The following is a 26214-nucleotide window of genomic DNA, read 5'->3' as shown; positions in this document are numbered from 1 at the left end:
AAAAAGTGAACAAATTAAGAATCATCAACAATTGTAAAACCCCAAATATTTCTATGTTGTTATCAAAATAATATTATGAACGTGAAAATATCTAATTTCGTATTTGATACGGTCTTGTCCGGATGGAAAATCAACCCATAATATCCCTAAAGGGTCAAAATCATCCCCTAAACGCCTAAAAATGCAAAAAATATATTAAAAGTTACAATTTTTTTTCTTTTTCTTTTATACGTGATAATTGACCCCGAATCACTAGAATCACATTTTTAGGCGATTGTCAATCCCCAAAAACCACCCCTATGACAGTAATCATTAAAAAATAATGTTGAAAAATATTATTTATCAACTTGGAATAATTTAATCATATAGTGATTAAGATTATAGTGATTAAGATTTCTTTACTGTTTTAATTTTTTATTATTTGTTTTTAAGTTTCAATCCTTATAAAAACCACTCCTTGCAAAAAAATTCAAACAATTATAATTAAAAAAATTTTGTAGTTCAAAATATAATAAGTACAATCTTTTTATTATTTAAAATGTAATGTATTTATTTTATCAAACCTTAAAATAAACCATACTGATCAAAATTGGCAATCAAAAATAGGGAAAATAATAATATTTTTTTTATATGGATTTTAATTTTTTAATTTTTATAACGAACATTTTTTTATTACAAATAACATATAAATAAAAAAAATTGGTTTTTTACCCATAACTCGCTTAGTTTTTATGCTATCAAGCCCATTTTGTAGGTTTCTTCAAGGGCTATAAGATCAAATAAGTTAATTTTCTTTCAGCCCTTACTTATGTAAGGGTTTGAGCTGAAAGGGCTTGAACAAGTTGCTATTTACGAACATGTGCAAACTTTAAACGGCCATTTCTTACTTAGTTTTTATGTTACAGAAAAAAAAACAAAATTTGTAATAAAACAAAATCTACAATTTTGTACTCTACAAAATTTTGCGTATCATTAATAGTTTTTGAGTTATTTTGAAGAAAAATCAATTTTTCCAAAAATACAAAAAGTATCATTTCACTTCAAGCTCAACTTTTTTCAAAACTAAGCATGTTAAACCGGTCAAACTTCTAGAGCATATTATAAGTACATAAATAAAGTAAACTGTAAAGTTGTAACGATTAATTTCAATTGGGGTGATTTTCCACGTTTTTTGTCGCTAAAAACAATACAGACCAACTTTATTTTCGTCATAACTCGCTTAGGTTTGACGCTAGGGATTTTTATAGAAAATAAAAATAAAGGTTTTTTCAAACACTTTAAAAAAGGGTCTATGAGTATTCCCTAAAAAATGCATTGGTTTTTAGTTCATGTTCAAACTTTCAATTTTGGCGTTTGACGAATAACCAACCAACTTTCAACAAGCTATTACTCCGCTTGTATTGGGTCTACAGACACCATAAACACACCATTCTTTTTGGTTTTTTTATAAGCTACATTTTTTATAAGAATGATTTTTTTTTTGGTAAAATTCTTACTTTTTGAGTTATCCGCGAAAAACCGTCTCATAGTGTTTTTTTTTGGGTAAAAAATAAGTCGAAAAGTATTGACTTCCAGAAAAAACTTTATAGAACAAAATATATCCATTCCCGAAGTTATTTTCAATGAAAAATGTTCCACCCCCGAGAAGGGGTGGCATCCACCCCCAGGGTAAAAGCAACCCCCGGTACAAAGTTAACTTTGAAGTAGAGGGTAAGTAGGACCTAAATCCATCCAAATTTTTATGAAAATCGGCAAAATTATACGGGAAAATGGTCATTGACCGGACTACAGAAAAGTCTCTAGGACAAATTGTGAAAATGAATAGAAACAACAGTTTCAAGCATTGATGTGTCGCAAAATATGAAAATACTCGCTTATTTCTCCAACAATTTTAAAATCTTCACTTTGGTGCTGTTTCATGTTTCATGTTCAAAAACAACTTTTGCTGCCAAAAAGAATTTAAATATTCAAAAATATCCTAGACGAATAATATTTCTCAAAAAGGAATCAGTTAATAGAGGAACGGTGGGTAAATTCTTTTTAAAAACATCGGACGACGTCTTTTTGTTGATGAAGGTAGCATTTGGCCTGCCAAGAGTTGGCTAAAATCGTTGAGTGAATGAATAACTCATTCACTCAACGCTAAAAGGATGTTAAATGACATGAAACAACAATTTTTGTTCTACAGGGTGATTTCACTTTAAATACAGAAACTGAAGAACTAGATTCATTACCAAAACATAGTAGTAACAGCTGTAAAAAATTGCATTCAATTCCGTCAGAGTATTATGAAGATATAGCAGAAAATTTGTGTTTTTTTGTAAACTTTAACACCCTGTATCTCGAATACCGAGTCCAGAAGGAAATAAATTTATAGAGCAAACTCTACTTATTTTTTGGTAACTAATCTATTCCTGCAGTTTCTGTATTTAAAGTGAAATCACCCTGTATAAGCAAAGGAAGAATACCAATCAAGTTGTTGGAATAAATTTCATTGGAAAAATACCAAGCCGGGTTTCTACCTGAAAATATAAAACAGTATGTGCCACCTCAAAATAAAAAAGTGTTTGTATGTCTTTACGATACACGTTAGGTAATTTACACCCACGTACAAAATAAAAATCAGTTTGCCGTTAATTCAATCGTAAACCCATCCCGAAAACGTTATCTTCCTGCAATAAATTCTCATTCACTCCTTCCCCGAAACAAGCTATGCAATCACATGCCGTAAATAATTATTATTGTTTAAAATTTAACCGGACGCCATTGGGCGCCGCGATCAGTGCATTGTTTTGTTTAATAAAGTTGTGCAATTTATAAATCGACATAAATTTAAACTTTAACAGTTAAAACGCCCAGTTGTGATTTATTTACAGCTGCATTAAAATTTGTATTGCAACGTAATTGAAATGGCGCGACATGGCGAACAGTTATTCGATTTTCATATTTAATGCCGCCTTGGTCGATATGTTCATGGAATAAATGTTTAATAACGACGTGAAATGCAACGAAATGAAAAATATGGCATGTGACAAGTACCGTCCGTAAATGATGAAATCGGAAAATCGTGTAGAATAAATCGAAGATATGCTAAAACGATATTTTTCCTTGAGAATAAAGGTTGAAAATAAAAACAAACAGTAAGATGTTTTTTTTTTAGAATTTTATTAGTATTTTATTCAGGAAACTTCTCTTTCGTACTTCGGATTCATAAAACTATTCGCCTCGATAAAATTCGACGTTTTTCTCGTGTTAGTGCAGCTTCAATATAGCGTGCAAAGTTGCGCCTGGAAATACGACGTCTAAAGATCGATGGGAGCTCTGCTGAAACATAGAAAATAGAGATATTTAGAAAATATGACGGAATAGAGGGCATCGCTGCCTATTTAACGTCTGAAGCAAAGGTGAGCAACTGAGAACCCCGTACATAAAAACTGCTTTAACGCCTATTATTGTTTTTCGGAATTTTTAATTATTTGGAAATTATTTTGAAAAATCGGGCAACTTCGAAGTAAACGGTAACGAGACTGGCGTTAACTGCAGCAATCAACGAAACAAAAAAAAAATGGTTTGCATCTATTTTGCCTCACATCGAACCTGGTGCAGCGATTGTCATGGATAATGCGCCTTACCATGTCCGACCGACGAATCAAAAAATTGCCGACATCTAAATCGAGAAAAAGAAAAATCATGGAACGATTGTATGGAAAACATAGAGACTATTAGCAACCGCACAAAAACAACAAGCGAAATATATGAAACATGTAGTTGATGAAATGGGTAAAACGCGCAGTGCTATATATCTTCGATTGTCACCATACCACTGTGAGCTGAATCCCATTGAAATAATTGAATACAAAAACTTACTTATGTGACAAGAAATAACACAACTTTTAAATTAGGAACTATCTTTTGTAGCTACTACTGTAGCTTAAAGCTATTAATTGGGAAAGGGTATAGAATAATTGCATTAGGCATGTACAAAAAAAAAAAACAATGAATGTGGGACCTCGATACAGAAGTTGAAGAAGTAGAACCACTTATCATACCTTTAGGAGGCAATAGCGTTAGCGATAGTGACATTGACAATAGTATTTAATAATTTTATCCACAATCATGCGGCAAATAAAGTTATACGCACTATTTTAATTGCGTACAAAATAAATAAAATAATTAAAAATTTGAAATTATTTTTTTTTATTGAACAAAATATACATAAATAAAAAACTAAAAAGTTGTAAGTAAAAAATAAATAAAATCATAAAAAAAGATGAAATTATTTTTCTTTTTTAAGAAAATGAACGAAAAAAAATCTTAAAACATATCAATGCCTATGTCTACAAAACTTTAATGGAATTGGTTTGGTTTCCAACTGAGTTTATTCCAACAACTTGATGGTACACTTTCCTTTCTTATAGAATAAAAACAGTCGATTATGCAAAGGTCTCAACTATATTCCTTTTTCAATCAGAAATATTAATAACAAGAATGTTATCCTGTTGTTTGATGTCACAACATTATTTTGGCAAACTCTTCTCTACGACAGGTTCTCGCTAATCCTAAGGCGACTTGAAACAATTAAAAAGCTTCATCATCAAAAAATCTCATCAATTCAAACAGAGATTTAATCTTGTTTACAAAGTTTTTAGTCCAATCGCCCTAGTCAAAATTGTATTTAAAGATGGCGTTAATTGCGGGTGCACAATTTTTTGCATGTGGCTAGTTTTTTTCTGTTAGGTGAGTTAAAAAAATACTTTGTTCGGGATCGGACCGGGAAAATTCAGGAAATGGCCGGAAAACTGCAAAAAACTTATTTCGTAAATAACTAGGAATCTCACAAACATGCAAAGGACCAAAGTTGTACAGCATAAAATTCTCTATTTTTTATTCAGAAAATCTGGGATGAAGGTGAACTGATATAAAGAGACAAGAGATTTGTATAAAATTGAGGATTTATTACAGCTAGAATGTTTTTTTTAATGTAATTCACAAAATACTCACTAGATCCACTGAGTTATCTATGATAATTCATCTTCGTCGCTATATCCCAAATTAAGTCTCCACTCTCGTTTTCATGGAAAAACAATAATTAGACACATATATTAAAATCTAAATCTTCTTCCACAGACTTGTACGCTTCTAACGTTTTAACTTTATCCATTACAGTATCAGATGACAGCATTTCAGGTGACATTGAATTACTCACACCTTTTCACATCGGGAGTTCGTTGCCTAAATATCCAGGTAGAAAACCAGTATAATAGGTGGAAAGAGCACAGACACAATACTCAAAAGTTTTCTCTGGTCTGGAAGAAAACACGGGCAAATTTTTGCCGGGATCGATTCATACAAAATGCATGTCGCATTTCGGTTGGTTTTATATTGCTAAATATTTGCCCAATTTGCTTTAGTTGATTGGTTGTCCCATTAATTTTGTAAAAAAGCCCAAAATTCTACTGCCAACTAAGCTCTACTCGCGATGTTTCACATAGTTCTCTTAAGGAAGGAATTGCATTATTTTTCCCGGTAAAATAGCACATAGAAGTAAAGTTTGAAGCTCCCCCTTTCGAACAAACTTTGTTTCATCCATTTTCATTGAGAAACAAAAGAGTAGTAGCACATTTAGTGCAGCGCCTCTTTGAAACACGTGTTTTTCTGGCTGATTTACTAAGAATCGTCATTTTATGTAAATCACTAAATAACGCTTTGTACGAAAAAATTAATAGCTACCTTTTTTGTAGAGAATTTTATGCTCTACAACTTTGGTCCTGTGCATGACTGTGAGATTCTTAATACTTTTCAAGTTATTCACAAAATACGTTTTTTGCAGTTTTCCGGCCATTTCCTTTTGATAGGATAGATCACAAGGTTTTACTTTATAAACTTGCAAACTTTGGTTTTTCTAACGATTTTATTGATTTTATTAAGTCCTACTTATACAAGAGAAGGCAATATGTTAGTTACAATGGTTTTGATTATAACTATTATGTAGCGACCTCTGGAGTACCTCAGGGTTCTACAGTTGGTCCGTTACTGTTTGTTTTGTTCATTAATGATATAAGTGAAGTAATTAGCTGTCGTAAGTTATTGTATGCAGATGATTTAAAAATATTTTCATCCGTAATTAGTCTTGAAGATTGTAATAATTTGCAGAAAGAACTTGACAATATACAATCCTGGTGTGTTGAAAATAAATTACATCTTAACCCATTCAAATGCAAGATCTTAAGTTTTTCCAGAAAGTTATCTGTCTATACTTTATTGTATTATCCAGGTGTGAGTCTTGCAAGGATTTGGGTGTATTGTTTGACGCAAAATTTTCTTTTACTGATCATTTAGTCCTTAAAATAAATGAAGCGTTAAAATTTTATGGATTTATATTAAGAAACTGTAAGCAATTCACAGACATAAATGCTATTAAAACTTTATTATTTTGCGTATGTACGTTCTAGATTGGAGTACATACGCGAGTAAAGACTCTTGTTGAACGTGTTCAGAGGAAGTTTTTGAAGTAACTGTTATTTAAAGATGTTGGTGTTTACCCTGAGAGGGGTATAAGTTACAGTGTGTTGACTAGTCGATTTCACATTACCAGTTTAGAGACCAGAAGAATTTGTATTTCAGTAACTTTTTTATATAAGATTTTACGCAATCTTATTGACTGCTCTGAATTACTTTCTGCTATAAATTTTTATGTGCCTAGGCTAAATTCAAGAAATACTGTTAGCTTTAGATGTAATCCGGCTGGATCTAACATTTTACTGAGATCACCAGTGCACGTCATGTGTGACAACTTTAATAGATTACAGCAACCATGTGATATTTTCTATTGTTCATTAATTATCCTTACGAATTTAGTTATTGAAGAGTATGGTAATTAGCTTTTAGTTGTATTTATCTTTATAATTTTAATGTACTCATTATCATTTATTATAGTAGAATATTTGTATACATTCAGATATATATTTTTTGTGTCTATTTATATATTGTATTCATTGTTTTGTTTATAAATTGCCCTATAAATGGATTTCTGTTCCGTGCAGAACAATTTTTTCCTCATTTACTAGCAAAATACTAGTCACATGCAAAAAAGTGTACACGAAATTACTGGCATCTCAAAACTTTTAGCACTGGACTATTTTGACAAATGACAGCATACCTACATTATGAGATTCCATGACTAATGTCTTCAGAAAGAACTAAAATAAATATTTATACATAGAGCCGAAAAAGCACCAGCTTTGTTCGAATATATCAAAACGATGGTTTGCGGTGCCAAACTACAAAATTATCGATATTTCAGTGCTCTCTTTGTAAATTGATCGCGATATGAAAATCGAGAAATAATCGTCCGCTTTTATAATCGCTCGCACAGGCACACGCGCTTATATACGATCATAATCAACTTATAATAGAGGTATCAGGGGATGAAGTGCTCTCGAGCGTTTAATCAGTGCCAACTTCGTTAAGCGTCCGAATATGCATAAGCGGTGGGGGCGGGGGCCGATATCGGGACACGACGGCCCGGCGGTGGCCGGCACCAGTCCCAGATAACTCGGTTATAAGCCGGCGTGTGCGGGTCAAAGGGCGCAAATTGGCAATCGGCCGCTGCTGAATTATCGAAGGGCTTCCTGCCACGCCAGGATTACCCGCTGCAGGATCGGCAATCGTTCTATCCTGTCCTAATTAATTCGATTGTGATGGATGGGTAGACGCCCGCGGGATGATTGCTTCTTTGGTCTTTTGGCGGTTGATAAGCACCATTAAAAATAGAAGTAAAACAGTAGATTTAGATTATACAACCATATGTGACCTTTCATCTGTTTGTTGTCTGGATTTAATAGTCTCTTAACTGATTCTTTAACTCTTTATCGACGCGGCCTGCCAAAGTGCATGATAGCCGCCGATCTCGGTTGCAGAATATCAAGTAACTCGCCTTGAAGCCGGTGCCACACCTCGTATCTTTCCCGCCGCTCGCCATTTGACCATTTTAGGAGTTCGACACGGGCTCTCTCGGCGGTTCGATCCAATTTAATTGCGACTAGCACACGTTACGGATAAATAAAAGGTCTACGAGAGCCAATTTACAATTACAGGGGCCGTAATTGCTAGACTGGATCGCCCCCGTTGGAGTTGTGACGACGGAGAGCCTTAGAGACCGGCCGATTTGAATACGTACTCTTATACGGGGTGTTTCTAACATCATGGCCACATACCGATCTCCAGAATAGAAAACTTAACCAAAAAAAGGATATTAATTGGACACTTGAACAGTTTACAACCTCTATAACCATAATTTTCTTACCAGGAAAAATATATTGACTTATCAAAGCTAAATTTCAGTAAAAATAACATTAGGATTCTGCATTAAATATAAAAAATGAAAAAAAAATAAATTTTATTGACCACAATATTTAAAAAACTTAAATTTTTTAATAAAAGAAAATAATTTGGTAAATTTTGTTAAAAAAACTAAACGGAAAGTTCCGTATCGATAGAAACTTTAACAATGGAGAATAAGGGACTGTTATTAGATTTAAAGACAATAATATTAGCATAAACCTACAATTTGTGATACAAAATCTTTTATATAATAGCGAATTCTAGAACCTTTCCAGAAGAATCCTCGATAGTCATTTGTTTGTCATAAATCTATTTAAGAACTGCCAAAAATGCCTACAGCCAGTCTGTTTTAAGCCATATCAGTATATGGCTTAAAACCAGTGTCCAAAATATGAAGTGAATTACTTATTTAAATTCGGCGGGTTTTATGAAAGCATACAATTATTTTTTTTTTGGTTGGCAGTAGGTACTGTCTTGATGTCTATACAGAGTTTCAAGTTAATATATTCAATTGTTGCAGAACTACTCGTTTTTTGTAAACATACCAAAGTGAGTTTATCGATTTTCACTATGTCTGGTTTTGTTGAGCAAAGAATTTGCATAAAATTTTGTTTGCGGAATGAATATTCTACCGCGGAAACGTTGAGGATATTACAGAAGGCTTTTAGTGATGAGGTTATGTCGCAAAAAACATTTACAAGTGCTACAAAGACTTTAAAGAAGGCAGAGAAAGCAATAAGGACGAACAGTGTCTCGGACGACCATCAACGTCATCTGCTGGACAACACGTTAATCAAATCAAAGATCTTGTGCTCGAAAACCGTCGATTAACAATAAGAGACCTTGTTGATACTGTTGGCATTTCAAAATATTCTGTAAATACCATTTTAAAATATTTGTTGTGCTTTAGATGCGTCAAATCTCGTTTGGTTCCAAAAACGCTCAACATTTTGGAAAAACAGCGTCGCGTTGATATCTTGATAGTCATCAATACGTCATGAAACGCATCATTACTGGAGACGAGGCTTAGATCTACGCTTACGACCAGGAAACAGACGATCAATCGCGTGAATATCGCGCAAAAGGTGAACCAAGACCGAAAAAACCACGATAAAGTCATTAAAAATTCAAGGTCATGCTGACAGTTTTCTTTGATCAAACCGACCAAACTGTTAACAAGGAATATTGAATGTTATGCATCGTTTGGATGATGCTATTCACCGTAAAAGGCCAGAATTATGGAAAGACAACTCTTGGTTTTTGATAGCATTGATAATTCGAGACCATTTCGCCAAAAATTCAACTCATATCGTTCCGCAACCACCGTATTCACCTGATTTAGCACCGAGTGACTTTTGGCTATTCCTTAAACTCAAAAGACCACTCCGTGGACACCGTTTCGACTCGATCGAGGGAATAAAAGCCGAAAGCGACGAAAACATTGAAGGCCGTACCGAAAAAGGACTTTTCAAAGTTTCGACAGAAAAAACGTTGGCATAAGTGTATTGTAACAGGTGGGGATTCTTTGAAAGCGACGAAATTGATTTAGAAGGATAAATAATGACTATTTTTTCAATAAATTCATTTTATTCTATAATTCTTATTTTTTGGACGAGTTATAAGGGAAAATGTCCCTCTAAAACAAAAAAAGTAGTGAGATACTAAAGTGCATCGAACAAGTGCAAAAATAATAAACAAACAAGTTTTATCTGATTATGCTCATTGCAGCCCAAGAAAGGTGAATATTAAGACCAAATCAGTCAAGAAAAACATTAGCAGTCAGAAGTAAAATTAGAATTTGAAGTTTAAACAAAAATTGGGTAGTTTGTGTTACATCTACACGACATTTCATTGTCTTCTACCCAGTACCGAAGAAGGAAGAATCTACTGGGCGATGCAAATAAGTACAAGGCGAATGAAGATACCGGGCGACTCAAAGAAGATTAAAATAAAACGAGCAAAAAACCGAACTAGGGGCTTGTAACAATGAGCTAGATAAGAATATTTGTTAAAAGCAAGAATAGTTCTTGTTTTGACTAGAATTTCGCGAAAGTAGTTTTTTTTCAAACGTAAAATTAATAATTTCCAATTTGTTTTCTTCAGTTTCTTCAAATAAAAGTATAAATTATATAAAAATCGTTTTCCTGTAGAATACCAATGACGTCACTTATCAATTCAGTTTCTAGATAAAATTGTTTCCTGTAATATCGGCAGACCTTCTAACTTCTACCCCGGCATCTATCGTTGACATATTTATTAAAAATTGAATTTGAATCCTTCTGGATGCGAATTAGACAACTTATCTCATTAAACCTATAACTCCCTTAATTTATTACTTACCAGATTCAGCAGAAACCCGCAGACCTATTTTGGAAACACAATGTATGAGCTCTGACGATCTGTAATAAGAATAATAGCGGAGGCATAGTTCTATAGACCTGAAAACACAATCCCATTACCTAACCATAAAATCCCATAAGAGTTCCATCGTAATACTTTTCCTTGGGAAAAAACCATCATCAATCACGAATTATTACTGGAAATTACCCTCGTAAAGGCTCCCGTTAAAAAACAAATTACGCCAAAAGCCGTAATCGGCATCGGCGATCTACGACGGCTTTATATGGTAATTCAATTACGGGCGGACGGGAAAAATCGTCGAAGAAATTGAGATTGCCGCCCCGCAAAGTGCGGTAAGTTGTTTATGAGGCGGCGGGCTTATTGATGAAAGATATGTTAGAGGTGAGGGGGCTAACTTGAAACTGTCGAAAATACTCCAAATGTCACATATATTTAGAATAAAACATTAATGTTAAACTGTCTAGTAAATTGAACATCTCGATTATTACAGAAAATATTACAATTTTCGTATAAAATATCCCCTTTTCCCTCCCAATGTTCTGCTTACTTCTATAATACAAAGCCTTCATTAATGATTACAAGCCACGTGACCCGTTATTCTGTTTGGAACAGTACTTTTATTTCCTTCGCGTTGGCAATGTCAAATTAAAATTTATTAAAGCAGTAAGATCAAGATTACATTAAAAGGCAATATTCATCGGCTGGTGATTGTTGTAATTTTCCATGAGATTCGATCAATCAGCGGTCGCATTGTCTCGAGTGTAGTCGTAATGGTTTGTCTATGTTCATTGTAAACGAATCATTAATATTGGCGATGTTAAGATTTAAGAATTTTTAGTTGACATAGCAGTCGTGCCATGTTGGTTGCCCAAAATCGGAGGTCACGTGTCAAATTTATCACTTCCATTTGTCCTTTGCGGTTTGAAACCACGAGAGTGGGGAAAGTGATAATATTTATGGTGATAGTTATCTTACGGGGATTAATTCATTTTTCTCACGTTGTTTTGATTTTCTGCAATTTGGAGTTAATGGGATATTGAACAAATCCATATTTTTGTGAAATCAGGAAGATCAGCGTGGTCTTCTCTCATAGTAATTTCTTATTACACCATTGGTCTTTGTAAGAGGTATAAAAATGTATACTTATTGCCTAATCCACCGGTTTTCTATTCTATGTACATAGTATTTTCTCATTGCAGTTTTTAAAGGGTATGATAATACCAGTATATGTTGATATACTGGTAAATAAACTGGCTAGACACGGGTAAATTGGACGATTGTTGCAATCGTCCAATTTACCCGTGTCTTCTGTATGTAATTCTTTTTCTTGGGTAACTATTCTTCCTGTACGGTTAGCCTGTTGACTCACCCTACTGGACTAATCTCTTGGAAAGGTTCACTTCACGCAGCCTATCAGCCAAAGGCATCTTAGCAACAGTAACAACATCCAGAACAAACGACAAATGAAAAAACGAAGCTTCCACGCATGGAGGTAAGGTAATCTTAACTGTTTCAAACATTTTAGTGGCAGTTTCATCTGGAATTTCAAAAAAAAAAAACAATTATTCTATTATAAGTCCATCATGACAAGAAGAATAGGATTTTTTTCCCTATTAGATGAATAAAGGAGGAAGATCATTAAGCGCGATTTCAGCCCAATTGGAAAAAAATGCTTGATTTTTATAGCTTGAGGTCAGACAAACAAAACTCAATCGATTCTAGCCCAAACAGACTCACCCCTCACTATCCACTGCCCTAGATATCAACCAATAACCGATCCACATCCAACTACTATGACAAGTAGGAATGGCAGAAAAATCACAAGCAATATTCACTAGTTTTGGGCTAAATGGATCCAACACACCTTCCCCTACCCATGTCCAACCATTATGACGCCAGTGACGTCACAAAAATGACTACACATTCCTAAACCAGACAAGAAATATTCAGTTGACTTTGGCCCAAACAGACCTTCATGAGCGTCAGTTTGAGTTTCCCTATCCGAGCATCAACTTTGGTTTACCTGATTGATCTTCAGTTTGAGTTCGCTGACGGTTCTTCAGCCTGGTTTTGGCAGCCCGAACTTCTGATTAAGATACAGATATCATGTCTGAGCTTCAGTTAGAGTTTCCCTGTCCGAGGTTCAGATTTAGTTTGCTGTCAGAGGTACAGTTTGAGTTTTCATGGCCATAGTTTAATTAGATTCAACCAGTCCGTTATTTAGGTTGAGCTTACCTGTCCGAGTCCTAGTTTGTGTTTATCTCATTGTGAGCTTCAATTTTCTGGCATTCCTGCCGGTCACAATAGTTGGACGTGATTAGAATTGTGGATATGGGATAAGCTCGGCGCTTGTAACCTTGTCCTTTTCTGTTGAGTTTTTTTTTTGTAAAAAAAATGTATTCAAAACTCTAGTTTCAGATAAAACCTAACTCCATCTTTTATATCTCTTACTGCCCGTTGGCTGTTTAAATGAAGTTAGACCCATAGTTTCCACTAACAAATAATTGTTACATATTACATCACATATCATTTGGATTTTTTCTCTTTATAAGCCAACCAGAATGTTGCGGCTTTTCAAGTTATGTGTTATTAAATACAAACAGTCTTTTTTTCGTTAATCCCCAGTAAATTTCAACCATTGCCAAGAGTTTGGAATTAAGAAAATTAATACAATAATAGTTTTAGGATATTATTTACTTTATTTTATTTCCAATTAAATGCTCATTCTTTCTGGAAATGAAGGATGCATTTTGAAACAAATGGAACCCTAGACAATTTTACGCGGGGTAACAGAAAAACTTTTTTTAATCTTAAAATGGAAAAACGTGCGTCTTTACAAACTGCTTAAACACGGTCCTGCGACGGCCAGTTGTACCATCTAAAATACCCTATAACTCTCGACATTCAACACCTACGCACCTTCGTCTTAAGACTTTATCTGAACACGTCCGCGGTGCTATTTTTATAAGCGAACTTTATGTGTAACAAAGGAATGTTCCGAGATCGTCCGCGATGCCGAGTTGTATCGCGGTTAGGTACACGTGCAGGTACATACATGCTGACGATAACTAAATCACTCCGAAGGAAAACCTCTCAGCGGAAGGTCTCGAGAAACTACAACAACCAGACTTGGCAAAAATAGAATAATTTAAGCAAAAGTAAAATAAAAACAGAATGGATTCGTAAGTCATCGTTTTATCCTCCAAAATTTTCCAAGATTATTTGAGCAACGAAGGAGGATGCGCAGTTGCAAAGTCGTGGAGTGTTATTCGGAGTAGCTTTTGTAAAAATTACACCGGCACACAAAAAAACGTGGTCTGTACCTTTGATTTGACCCAATAGGGTCCGTTTAGCTCAATCACACCCAAAATTTTGAGTAATTGCTAAAAAATAGTGAAAAATCGCCTAAAATCACGTTAGTGGGCGCCAGAAAATTCGAAAAAAATTCTTCTGAGCTTGATCAAGTGTGTTTCTTATGTATTTTGATACGCTGAAGTCGAGACTGAAGTCTATTAGCTGTAGCCCCACACAGATTTTGCAAAAAAACGCAAACAAATAGCTGAAAGTGGCAAAAAACATATTAATGAGAGTAAGAAAACTTAGAAAAAGGTTTTCGAGTGTTCTTCTCAAAAATTTTGTCGAGCCGCATTATCCAAAAATCGCAAAATATGGAAATCGTGAATCCCAAAAATTCTTGAATAAATGTCATGCATCTTAAATTGCACTTCTTACACTACCACCTTGACTACTCTCCTCAAAATCTTGGAGACTACAGTGAAGAACAAGGAGAAAGATTCCATCAACATATAAGTGAAATGGAGAATCGATATCAAGGAAGATGGGATATCAACATAATGGCAGATTTCTGTTGGACACTAAAGAGAGAAACGAATCAGAATAGACAGAAGAGAAAGATAAACCTGCTGCATGTCATTCGAAGGGAAAAGTGTACGCTACAAAAGAAGAAAAGTGTAAGAGCAACATCAAAGAAAACCTGGTTCGAGTCAGTCGAATTTATTTAGAAGTAATTCATATCCAACGATATTAACAAATCTACGTCAAATTTCAAGTGGCAATTAATTATAGTGGCAGCCCAAAAAGTCTTGGAAAAATTATACATAATACTGGCTCCCGGTGACGAAAAACAAAAACAAATTGTCCATTACTAATAGAAAGGCGCTATATTCCCGGGTACAATATTTGCGAGGAATGAAACAATACCGAGACGAAGGACAACCCATTGTTTACATGGATAGGAGTCTAATCCTTCCACACTCATGAAAGAGTCCGGTCGACAGCAGCACTGAGGAACAACAACTAATTGTGGGGCATGCGGTGGTGATATGGGATTTATCTCAAACGTGCTATTGATTTTTCGTTCTCATCAATGACTGATTGTTCAAAATTTGTTTTCCAATTTTGATTTTCTGTAAAGAGATTCTTCGGCAGCTACTGTGTCCCTTTTCCAACCACTAAAACGCTTTAAAGTAGTACCGTGCCACAATCTGCTGAGAAAGTAGCTAGTGATATGCGAAATGAATGTCCGCTATATAGACGTTGAGCCAGGTAATCAAAAATGGACGGTTTGGTTTCCTTTCTGGGGATGAACATAATCTGATTGTGATTAGTTACTGCAAACCTGAATTCTACACATATCCGTATTTTTCCAAAAGTGTTTTCTTAGGTACCTATTTTCAATACAGCTCTATTGGACTAATCTATATTATTCGGAATGCTTTACGATAAGCAAGCAGTTAAAAACACTCATAATAATCTAATAAATAAGATACGCCATTACTCATCTTTCTACTATCTCATTAATCCTTACTTTCTCTCCAGACTATATCCTTTACTTGGGTTAGCTGTTGCCTATATTTGCATCTCATTCAGCAGTTAAATTCACTCAAGTGAAATAACTTATCCAGTTGTAAATGAATATTCTTTAGGATACTCCGAGATGAGTTATACAATGGTTTGTGGTTTATTGTTATTGATTTTTAATCTAAAAGATGCTGGCCTTAAATTTAATTTAATAAACTTTTTGGGTTAAAAACTGACACAAGTAAAACAGGTTTTACAAATGGCAACTTATCACGCACTGCTGCCAACATAATTCCGCAATGACAATCGTTCTCGAATCACTTTGTAGCATTTACCCGGCGCAAATAATAAATATTTTCCAAGCAGGGTTTCTTTTGTAATACACTTTGCGCTTCCTTTACTGCCGTAATATAAAGAGACTTTTCTAAGGAGAAATCCTAATGTGTCGACTTGATTAAATTTTAAAAGCGAGGAGAAATTTTAGGGGAGGACCGCTCGGTGATATTCAGATACTTATTGTCACATTTATAAGGGAGTTTTGGGGACAATTTCGGCTTTCATTGCAAGCAGCGCGTCCTTCCATGAGGGATGCCAAATTTGAATTCATTTTTTAACAAGTAACTTAAGGAAGATTCTAAATATTTTGCATTTATAATTGAGAAATATTAATTATGAAAATACCGTACGGTTCTTTCTCTGAAATAAATCTATAATTGTGATAATATCAATATTTAGATATATTTAATATCCATTTGCCATACGTTATATCCTACTACAGTTCTTTTAATTAATTTATTAAAGTGGATTTAGCGGCTTGGCTGCTTTAATAGACTCGGCTGCGCCTCGTCTATTAAAAATACCACCCGCGGCATTAAATCTTGTAACTAATATTCTTGTTTACTAAAAAAGTGTTTTTAATATAAAATGCTATTCTTTTCGGAACAAGAATTGTTCATTTTAGTGAGTTGGCAACACTGATACTGATAAACTCAAATCAAAACTTTATTTCGGAGTTATTGCGTTGTGCCCGTCCGACGAAGACAAAAATCAAAAAACCCCGCAAATAACCGGGCCAACTTGATGATTTGTAGAAGACAAGTTGTTAAGAAACTGTTTAAAAGTTTTCGAAGTGCTGTGAACGGTTAGGTGGATGAAAGAGGACCCCACAGGGACCCTGGTAAAGTTGTATGGTCCGGTCGACCGGCTTGAATTTTTATAATAATCGACAAGATTGCTACTTGCAAAATAAATGGATTTCAGTAGGTTTATTTGATGATATTTCATGAAATATGAAAGACTGTTTGAGAGAGTAACCTATGCACGATAATTTAGACCAATTAGGTAAAATGCGGTTATAGTTTTATTGTTAAGACTCTAAAATTTAAAAAATAAGTATTTTGAATTCAGAAATATGCATTTTAGCCGTTCTTCATGTTTAAAGGGAATTATTTATAATAAAAAACGGGGCTTTTTGTTTCTTCTGGTTAACACTTTTAACGAAATTTGAAAGAAAATACCAACAGTACCTAATATTAATTTTTTCGCAACAGAAATTTAACCATATACGCTATAGTTGTTCTTCGTACATTTCTGATATTGGGCCTCTTAGGATTTGAGCTATTTTTGAGGAAGTCTTGATCTGTTATCAGATCTGACTGAAATCTAATATTTATGTAAGATAGCTTCTTACATAAATAAGCGGTTTTCGAACAACCTATAACATTATTTAAAATTACGTTTTACGATATACATATTTAACCTTCACGAAATGATTTAACTGTGATCCAACAATTCAAATACGAATAAGATGCAAAATTGGAACCCCGGCAACGTTTTATCTTCCCCATCTGATCGCACCCTTCGAGTTTTTGCGTGCTGTTTACATTGTAAGGACGTATAATCCATTATCTTAGGTAACACGTACAAAAAGGCATCCTTCTGTATCCTTGAGTCCTTCTTGATAAAGGGAAAGCCGTTCGGGTCGCCTCGAAAAAAAATGAGGGTACAAATCTCCTGGTTCGGGTAAGGTAAACAAAAGCACATTATCTTAGATCGCCGAGGGGCTCTTTGATACACGATTCTCGATCCGATCGTGTCAATAATCATTTGGACCTGTTGTAGAGGCAGAACAAACATTGCTGCAGGCCCTGCTGGTGCTTAGAACTTCGATGGTAAACAGTAACACTAGTGGCTTTAAATAGGGTTTTAATGTGGTTCTCTAAATGTACTACAAGTTTCTTAATTTACTTATTTATATGATTTTATGCTTTATTGATACATTGAAGTTATTGGCGGTATTTATTTACTTTATTTTTGTTACAGCTATTAGAATTATTTTGTTTATCAAAATAAACAAATTTGTGAGTAATAAAAGAAATAGTACAGTTATTGAAGCTGAAAATCAGCTGTAACCTCCGAATTCTTTGAAACTGCATGGATTTACATGAAAATTTAGAATAAGGCTCATCTTAGGCTCAAGTTCAAAAGTGACATAAGCCCGATTGACGCTTTTTGTTTTTTAGGAGTAAAAAAGCATTTTATTGATAAAAATCTTGTTCAAGCACAAAGATTAAATAATATTCCATGTTCTCGAATCTTTTCGACCCTTAAAAACTACCCCTATGCAAAAAATAATAATAAAAAATTACTTTTTAAAGATTTGGAATGATTAAATTGTGCAATTATTTAAAATAAAAGTTACCTTATAGCTAATAAAATAATTTTTCCCTTTGAACCCTAAAAACCACCACAGTATTGACAAAAATGCTAAAAATTACTTTTCAAAAACTTGGAATACTTTAACGGTGCAATTATTTAAAATAAAAATGTCCTCAGTGCTTATGAAAGAATTTGTATCTCATAACACTTCAACCCTTATAAATAACCCCTGTACTAAAAAAATTATAAAAAATTACATTTTAAATCTTGGAATGCTATAATTGTGCATTAATTTAAAATAAAAAATATTTTACTTTTGCCATTTTCAACTCTTATAAACTACCCTTTTACCAATATTAATGTAAAATATTTTTATTATAACCGATTTTTAAATATAATCAATCATAAAAAAATTGCTACGCTGCATATAAATAATCACACAGATTTTTTTTTAATTATTTTATTTGTATAATATAATATAGGTATAATATATAAAAAATGAGAAAGCCTATTTTGCTCCGAAAAAATGTCATTGGTTCTTTTACCATAACTCGGTTAATTTTGAAGCTATAGTATCCTACAAAAAAGCATTTTAAAGATAATTTCAAGAGCTGTAAGATCGTTTGCGTATAAAACATTTTAAGCCCTTCGTTTTTTAAAGGGAAAGGATCGAAGGGCTCGAGACAGGTCGTTTTTTCACTAAAATGGATACTTCAAGCGGCGATATCTCCTTTATTTTTTTTGCTATAGGAATAAAAAATAAGCAAAACATTTGTTAAAAAACTACATTTTTGTTGTTTATCATTTTTACGTATCTTTCATAGTTTCAGAGTTATTATATAAATAAGGCAATTTTTTTTTGAATAATGAAAAATACGTTTTCAACTTTTACCGTACATTGTTCAAAAAATACGCATTCTAAACCGGTCTAACTTCAGAATCGTATGAAAAATACTAAAACAAAACTAATTGTAAAGGGTCTACGTTTAATTTTAATTCTGATGGAAATGGTACCGGGTTTACTGCCCATTTTTCCTTAAAAAATATGAGCAACCCATCTGTTTTTGACGATAACTGCTTCAATTTTGCTCTGATTAACTTTTATAAGTGCTCATTTTGAAGGTCTTTTTGAGTATTACAAAAAACTCCTGGAGCGTTATACACGTAAAATTAATCCTTTTCCCGTTATTTGACGTTGAATAGAAGGCGTCTAGGAATCGCCTTCTAAATACGACGTCGCGAGTATTCCCCCCAAAACAAGTCCACCTCCACTAACCATATTTCGATTTTCTTTGTTTATTTATAAGCTACAATTTTGTTCATTACACTTTTTTCAATAAAATGCGTAGTTTTTGAGTTCGTGAAAAATACTTTGAAAAACTGTTTTTTTCACTCAAAATTCCAAGTTTTCAATCGTGAATAAATAAAAAACTATTGATTTCTCGAAAAAATGCTTCGTATATTTTTTGCTCAAAATTTGATTCTCTATCGATTTCCAGCGTTATTTTTGAAAAAAATTTCTACCCCCGAGAACCCTCAACAGGGTAGAAGCGTCAATCGGTGCTATGTCACTAATGTTTATTGACCTTTTCTCTAACTATGTGCCAAATTTCAAGTCGATCGGTTCAGTTTCAAAGAATTTGGAGGTGAAAAGCTTCAATGACTGTACTAAAATAGTTTATGGACATTTTTCTAACGTTCATCGGCAACAGAAAACACTTCTTTGAGTTTGTCTTTTGTGGGCCTAGATTCAAATTTTTCATCTAGAAATCTAAAATTCTATTACCTTCAGATTTGCATCCAGATATACTGCAGAATCGGATGTAAAGTTCTCTACTCACTGTAACAATACCTCGTGTAATATCACGCAAATAATCTGATTGGTTGTCCGAAAATATGCATGTATGTATATTATTATATGTGTGTATAGAGCAACACATAATACACTTTCTCGACTACAATCTCACAGAGCATATATCTGTTCGATTTCTTTCCGTGTAAAAGCTTCTACGTAGTTTCCGTGATTATACCATCATTTGTATTCCCTTCCTAAAACGTTCGCGATTCTCTCTTCCCCCGGTGAAACAAATAAAACATGCCCGTACGAGGAGGGTGTTCAGTAGAAAAATCAGCAGGTGTTTCGCTGTTCGAGCACTAGCTACCCTTCGCCAACTAAAATGAGATCTATCGAGCATGAAGGGGAGCAAATTAGACGCTATGCAGCTGGAATCTCATTGAAAGGATCGGTGAAAATTAGCTGGTGTGTGACTCAGGTACGATTTTCACGAGGAGGAAATCTATTTTCCTTATATATCGGAATATATATTAGAAGGATGTTCATTTCTTGATTGGTATGCTACGAATAATTAATTACTTTCTACCCGGTGGCTGAAAAGCGTTCATTTATCTTAAAATTAGCATATCGCCAGTGTTGAAATTATCAAGAATGTTTCTAATCCAACTGTCGGAGCCGTTCAAACAACACAAGCAATTACCAAAATCGACAGGCCAAATACAAAAATGGCAACGAAAATCCATCTCCAAAATTGCGGAGCCATCGTAAAGTGTGATCAAACGTCGACCTTGTTCTTCTCAGTTAATTAACCAGATCAATGTTCCTAGCGACTCGTTGCATTCACTTTTATTACATTGTGTCCTACTCATATTAAAATGCTCTTGAGCTCAAAGACAAAGACAGGAAAAGGTCACAAAGATGCTAAATAACAAAACCACTCGCTTTTAAGTTTACTGTAGACATATGTTCAAAATAACAAACGTAACGTCTTGCATATGCAATGTTAGATATAAAAATTTCACTTGCTCCAGTTTTCTTCTTGCGCAAAAATGAAACCAGCTGCCACGCGACAACAATCGTAAAATTGAATGTACTTTTTTATATCTTGTATTGCCAAATAGGCTCCTACACATATGGAAGTATGAATGCGACTTGCATTGCATGTAAAAGATTTAACGACCTTGCTTTTTTTAACGCCCCTCACCACAATCAAGCATTAATAATATATTCATATAAAAATATTTTAATCGCGTTAACTGTAGCGGAAAACTAAAAATGTACGGCCTTGCCAAGGTCGTTCTTTCACTTGGCAAGGATGTTATGAATACAAGATTCCTTACTGACCACAAATGTACATAATAAATGGGCAAAAATATATTTTTTCTTTGAGTGTAAGCATATAAGCAGCAGTCAGTTAATTATATAATTTAACGAAAACTATCGCTTTGGTCTTATCTTACCTTAAAACTATCCTGAATGTTAGGCAACCAGACTTACTTTTCTAGAACTTCGACGAGATCTAAATAAAAATAGTGTATTACATACCGAGGTGGAAAGTGTTTCATGCCTTTTAAATGCAAGTGATGGTTTTTGTAAAAAAAAATAATTGCGTGAGAAATTAACAAAATAATAGATTTCAAATAAGTAAGTAGTAAGTAAGTATTTTTGTTTTGGCACCATTCTTTGAAATTTCTATATGCTAGTCCGTAGCGCACCTTCGACTTCTCGGGCAATAAAAATTCACAGGCAGCATTTGCATGTTATACACCACGCAGTAGTTAAGTATAATTTACCTCCTCTATAGTGTAAATATCTATTCTTTCGAACTTACTGTAAGTTTGAAATATCAATAATATTGCATATATGGCTGTAAATAAAAGAAATGCCGGGGCATATTTTTTTAACCTATTTTAGTTTAGTGATGTTATAAAAAGATGGAAACCGCCCTAGTCAAACACAGTGCACACATAATATTAAAAAATATAATGTCGAAATATCTTTTTTGCAAATATATTTAAAAAAGAAATATCTTCTCACTTATTGATATTTCGCATAATAAAGAAGCGGGAATGAAAACCCCTTTTCCCGGCCTTTTATAACCGCCGCCGTTTTGGCCCGACTACACAACGCAATCTTAAGGGAAACCCAGGAACGTCGATCGGGAAGTAATAAATAAAGATGGGAGGTGGAGGAGGCTGTGAAACATGTAAATGTCGGTCTGCCGCATAAATCCCACTTAATACCCCATTTGTGAGTGCTTTATGGAAAAAGGGGCTCGATTTTTTCGTGTTTTGTGTCGAGACGCCGTTCGACGGGATATGTAGACGTATCGATAAAGTGATTTTTTATTCGGCTGCCACGAAGAAGAAATATAGCTCCAATGCGTATCTGAAATTGTGTTTAAAAATGTAATTTCGAGTCTGTGATGTCTTAGGCCAAGCATTTCTGCTGATGAGGTTGGCCCAATAAAGTTATGACGTCACATGCAAACAGTCTTAGACACAGGTAGCAGATATTTATAACTGCGAAAAAGTTCTACAATTAATATGTCATATTTTAAATTAAAAATAAGGAAATCGAATACTACAACAAACTTAGTCTTTGTTTGCAATTAAATAAAATGTGTTTGAACTGAATTTGACAGCTGCAGCTCGAACGAGATATTTCTAAATTTCTTCAGATGTAGCGGCACGTATAAACGCGTAAAATACACTAACGAAACGCCACTGAGTTACGATACGGATCCCCACCTCTCCGCCTTATTTAGGCACCAAATTGTCAAGCTCTACCAATAACATAATTAAGCTTATGAAAAATAGTTGATTAATTTGAAAAGTTGCAATTTGAACGACCTACTGAAGTATTTAAAATACTTTATTGCCCCATTAAGGGCAAAATCCAAACTTTGTACACAACTTACACCGCCCGCCTCTGCTTTCGCAATAAAAAGGGGGGATTACAAACTTTTAATAACAGAAGAAAAAGGGAAAATCTCCAGATTAAAATCGTTGTAGGTATTAGCAGTATAAAAAGTACAGGAGAAACTTAAGGCTTTAATGAAAATTTCGCAGCAAAAAACATTAATACAGTGTTTGAAAAGTTTAATCTACTGAGTATTGGGTGTTATTTTCTGTATTGCGTTGATTTTTTATTGAGTTTGGAACTCGGCCCCAGAAAATTTCCCTGGAGAGTAGATTTTCCTTGACGTTATTAAAGCGCGAGCACGAAACAGTGTCAGAAAAAATTGAAAGCGAAACCCTTTTAAATATATTGATATATTTTTTAATCAGAAAATGTTAAGCGTCGTTGAACCCCTATGAATTTGTTGATTACAATTGGAAAGATCTCATGTCCATAAAAATTCGAAAAATTAATCAATTTTTATTTCCAAAAAATAGGTTTTGGTATATTTTGGACAGTACCATCTACTTTTCAAAATAAAATAGAGTTTCTCTGATTAAAGGAACGCAACTAAACTACTAATAAAATACCTCTCTTCATTTATTTATAAGTTTTACCAAATTTCATTCGGATTCATTTGTAGATTTACGAGAGATAGCGCAGATCACGTATTTTTTTCTTTCAAAAATATAACGTCGTATATCTCAAAAACTAAGCCCCCTGAGACTAAAAGTTTATAAAGCAGAACCTTCGAGCATATACTCCTAGAGGCAGCCATCAGTGCTGAGAAAGTGCGACTGGTGTGCGAGAGAGAAAGGAGAATAAAGGAACATGCTATCTCTCTCGCTCCACGAGCTGATTGGTCGGGGCTTAGGTGCAGGGCGGTCACTGGCATGGGGGGCGGGGAGCACGCACCGACCAATCCAGCTCGCGGAGCGAGAGAGATAGCATGTCCTTTTATTTTCCTTTGTCTGTCGCACACCAGTCGCGCTTTCTCAGCACTGATGGCTGCCTCTAGGAGTATATGCTCGAAGAGCATAACATACCGATAAAGAATCTAGTCCCATAATGTAAAAATTTTAAAAGAAAACCTGGCCTTGTAAAACTTTCAAAAATAGGAACATATTTACAATCGACACCGATTCTAATGACAATTTCCATTGTGTAATGTAGAACAATAAACATCCGCCTTGCGCCAAACATGTCCTTGTAGAAGCCAGCAGAGGAAAGCTATCCTGGCCCCGTAAATATATTTTTATTTATGCACACGTATCAATAACGCTGCCGTTGCGGAATAAAGTAGGAATATTTATCACACTTTTTCAACTTCTCTTTAGAATGTTTTGCATAACAAATAAATTCCTTCCGATCACGTTTTCATAACAATTTCTATTATCATAACGCTCCTTTTGGCTTTCCCTTTTTTGTGTATTATGCATGATACGAGAAGAACTTTTAGTGTTCTCATAAAACTGTTTTTACGGCCATTATACCGTTCGGCCTGTAATATTACGCTTTTTAAAGACAAACAGAATAATATAGTTCGCAAATATGGCCTCTTAAATTTCTTTGGTGCTCCAACAGTATTGGTAGTACAATGCAGGTTGTTTCTAAGTCTATATTTTTATAATTTCAAGTCATTTTGCATTAAAAACCTTAATGAGCCAAGGCTAAAACCAGTGGTTTTCGAGATACAGGGTGTTGAAATTTGAAACGAATTTATTATTCAAGCCAAATTTAGAATTTTGTATTCCAAAAACCACTTATTAAGCCTTTTGTAGCCTAAAATTACCGAAGGAATACTTACTAATGATTTTTTTTTTATTTCCAGGGCAAGACTACCTCTTTACGGCCCCAGCCAACACCCAGTTCATTCCCTACCAGCAGAACCAGAACCAGTTTCAACCCCCCAACATAATTCCCTTCCGACAGGCCCCCGCGGGCTTCCAGGTTCCCGATACGTCTTCTACGTACTTCACTAGAGATCTCACCACGCAAGACCTGCAGACCTCTGATTTACCCCTGCACCTGCAACAGACGTTACCCCAGTATCGGTTTACAACGAACGAGCCCTTCGGAGAAGACAGCGTGCCCTTCGTTTTCCAGAACCACCAGCCCGCCAACAGGGTGGTTAACACTCCCGTTGGGTTCCGCCCTTCAAAGGTAAGTCATAGACTATGCACAAGATAAGGATGTCTATCATAGGGATATGAGTCTTTCAACTTTGAAGTAATGCTCCTGATATGTCATATTACATCATATTCTAGAACAGCCCATGGCGTAAAAATAGTATGGTGTGCTTACGCGCAAGTGGTGACGTCATTTGAGACCAAGACTGACGAAATCATGACATATATTGGCACGAAAATGCAAAATTTAGTCATTTTCCTAATAATCTAGAGCTGTTGTGGCCTAAACATCCACACATCATTAATTTTATTATGCAAAACAGTTTTCAAACTTCAAACTTGAAAGTTATGCTCACTTTTAGACTACATACTGACACGATTCATACCATATGTAAATGTGATGTGGAAATAACGGTTACAATTTAAATTTTCCGTTTTTCTATAATACCTATATAGCTACTGTGGTGTCAATATAGTACAAATTTGAAATTTGAGCTGGTCTCAGGTGATGTCATAGGACAAAATCCAATGAGCACACAGAAATAAACCAGGCGGTAAATTTAAATTGTTTAGAAATAATTTTTACAAAAATTATATGTTTTTCTACCATCGTCTTCTACAAACTGCTTTATTAGCATACTAATCAATAATAAATAGGTACACAGTTTAAAAAAAATGTGAAATTAAATAAGTTGGTATAATATAACTTTATAATATGTACGATCAAAAAATTACGTAATATTTATTGTACAATAAAAATACAAAAATTATTATCATATATTTATTGCGATTTATATAATATATAAAAAACAACATATAATGTTATAGGATAATTTAATATTGGCTTTAATTTAAATAAGTTAACTTAAGTAATATCATAGTATTGTACTTAATAACATTTCTAATATTATTAAGTGTATATTGCAGTAAAAGGAAATAAATAAATAAATAAATAAATAAATAAAATAAATAAATAACCATGTAAATATTTGACACATTTTTAAAAAATGCTGTGAAGAAGTGTTCTTTTTGCTGTAACTCTGCTATAGATAATAACATCAAAGTATAAAATAGAAAATCAAAAATTCGGATTTTTCAAATTATCTCAGAAATGGTCCCGCAATGGAACAATTTTTTCTTAATTTGTGCCACAGGCCACGCGTGTCATATAGTTTTCGATATCCCCATGATCCATGACAAACATCC

At 34.1% G+C, this 26214-nt stretch overlaps 1 protein-coding gene across 1 annotated transcript in view; it reads left to right on the top strand.

The window, feature by feature from the left end:
* Positions 1–26214, top strand: part of LOC108906079 (mucin-5AC) — an 87879-nt gene that overhangs the window by 53985 nt on the left and 7680 nt on the right. The window contains exon 3 of the mRNA XM_018709228.1: positions 24711–25042. Within this exon, the coding sequence (XP_018564744.1) occupies positions 24711–25042 (332 nt within the window). The remainder of the gene's footprint in view (positions 1–24710; positions 25043–26214) is intronic.

Source organism: Anoplophora glabripennis, unplaced genomic scaffold, assembly GCF_000390285.2.
Source record: "Anoplophora glabripennis isolate ALB-LARVAE unplaced genomic scaffold, Agla_2.0 scaffold220, whole genome shotgun sequence".
NCBI classification, from domain to species: Eukaryota; Metazoa; Arthropoda; class Insecta; order Coleoptera; family Cerambycidae; genus Anoplophora; species Anoplophora glabripennis.
This window is presented reverse-complemented; position numbering and strand designations above follow the sequence as displayed.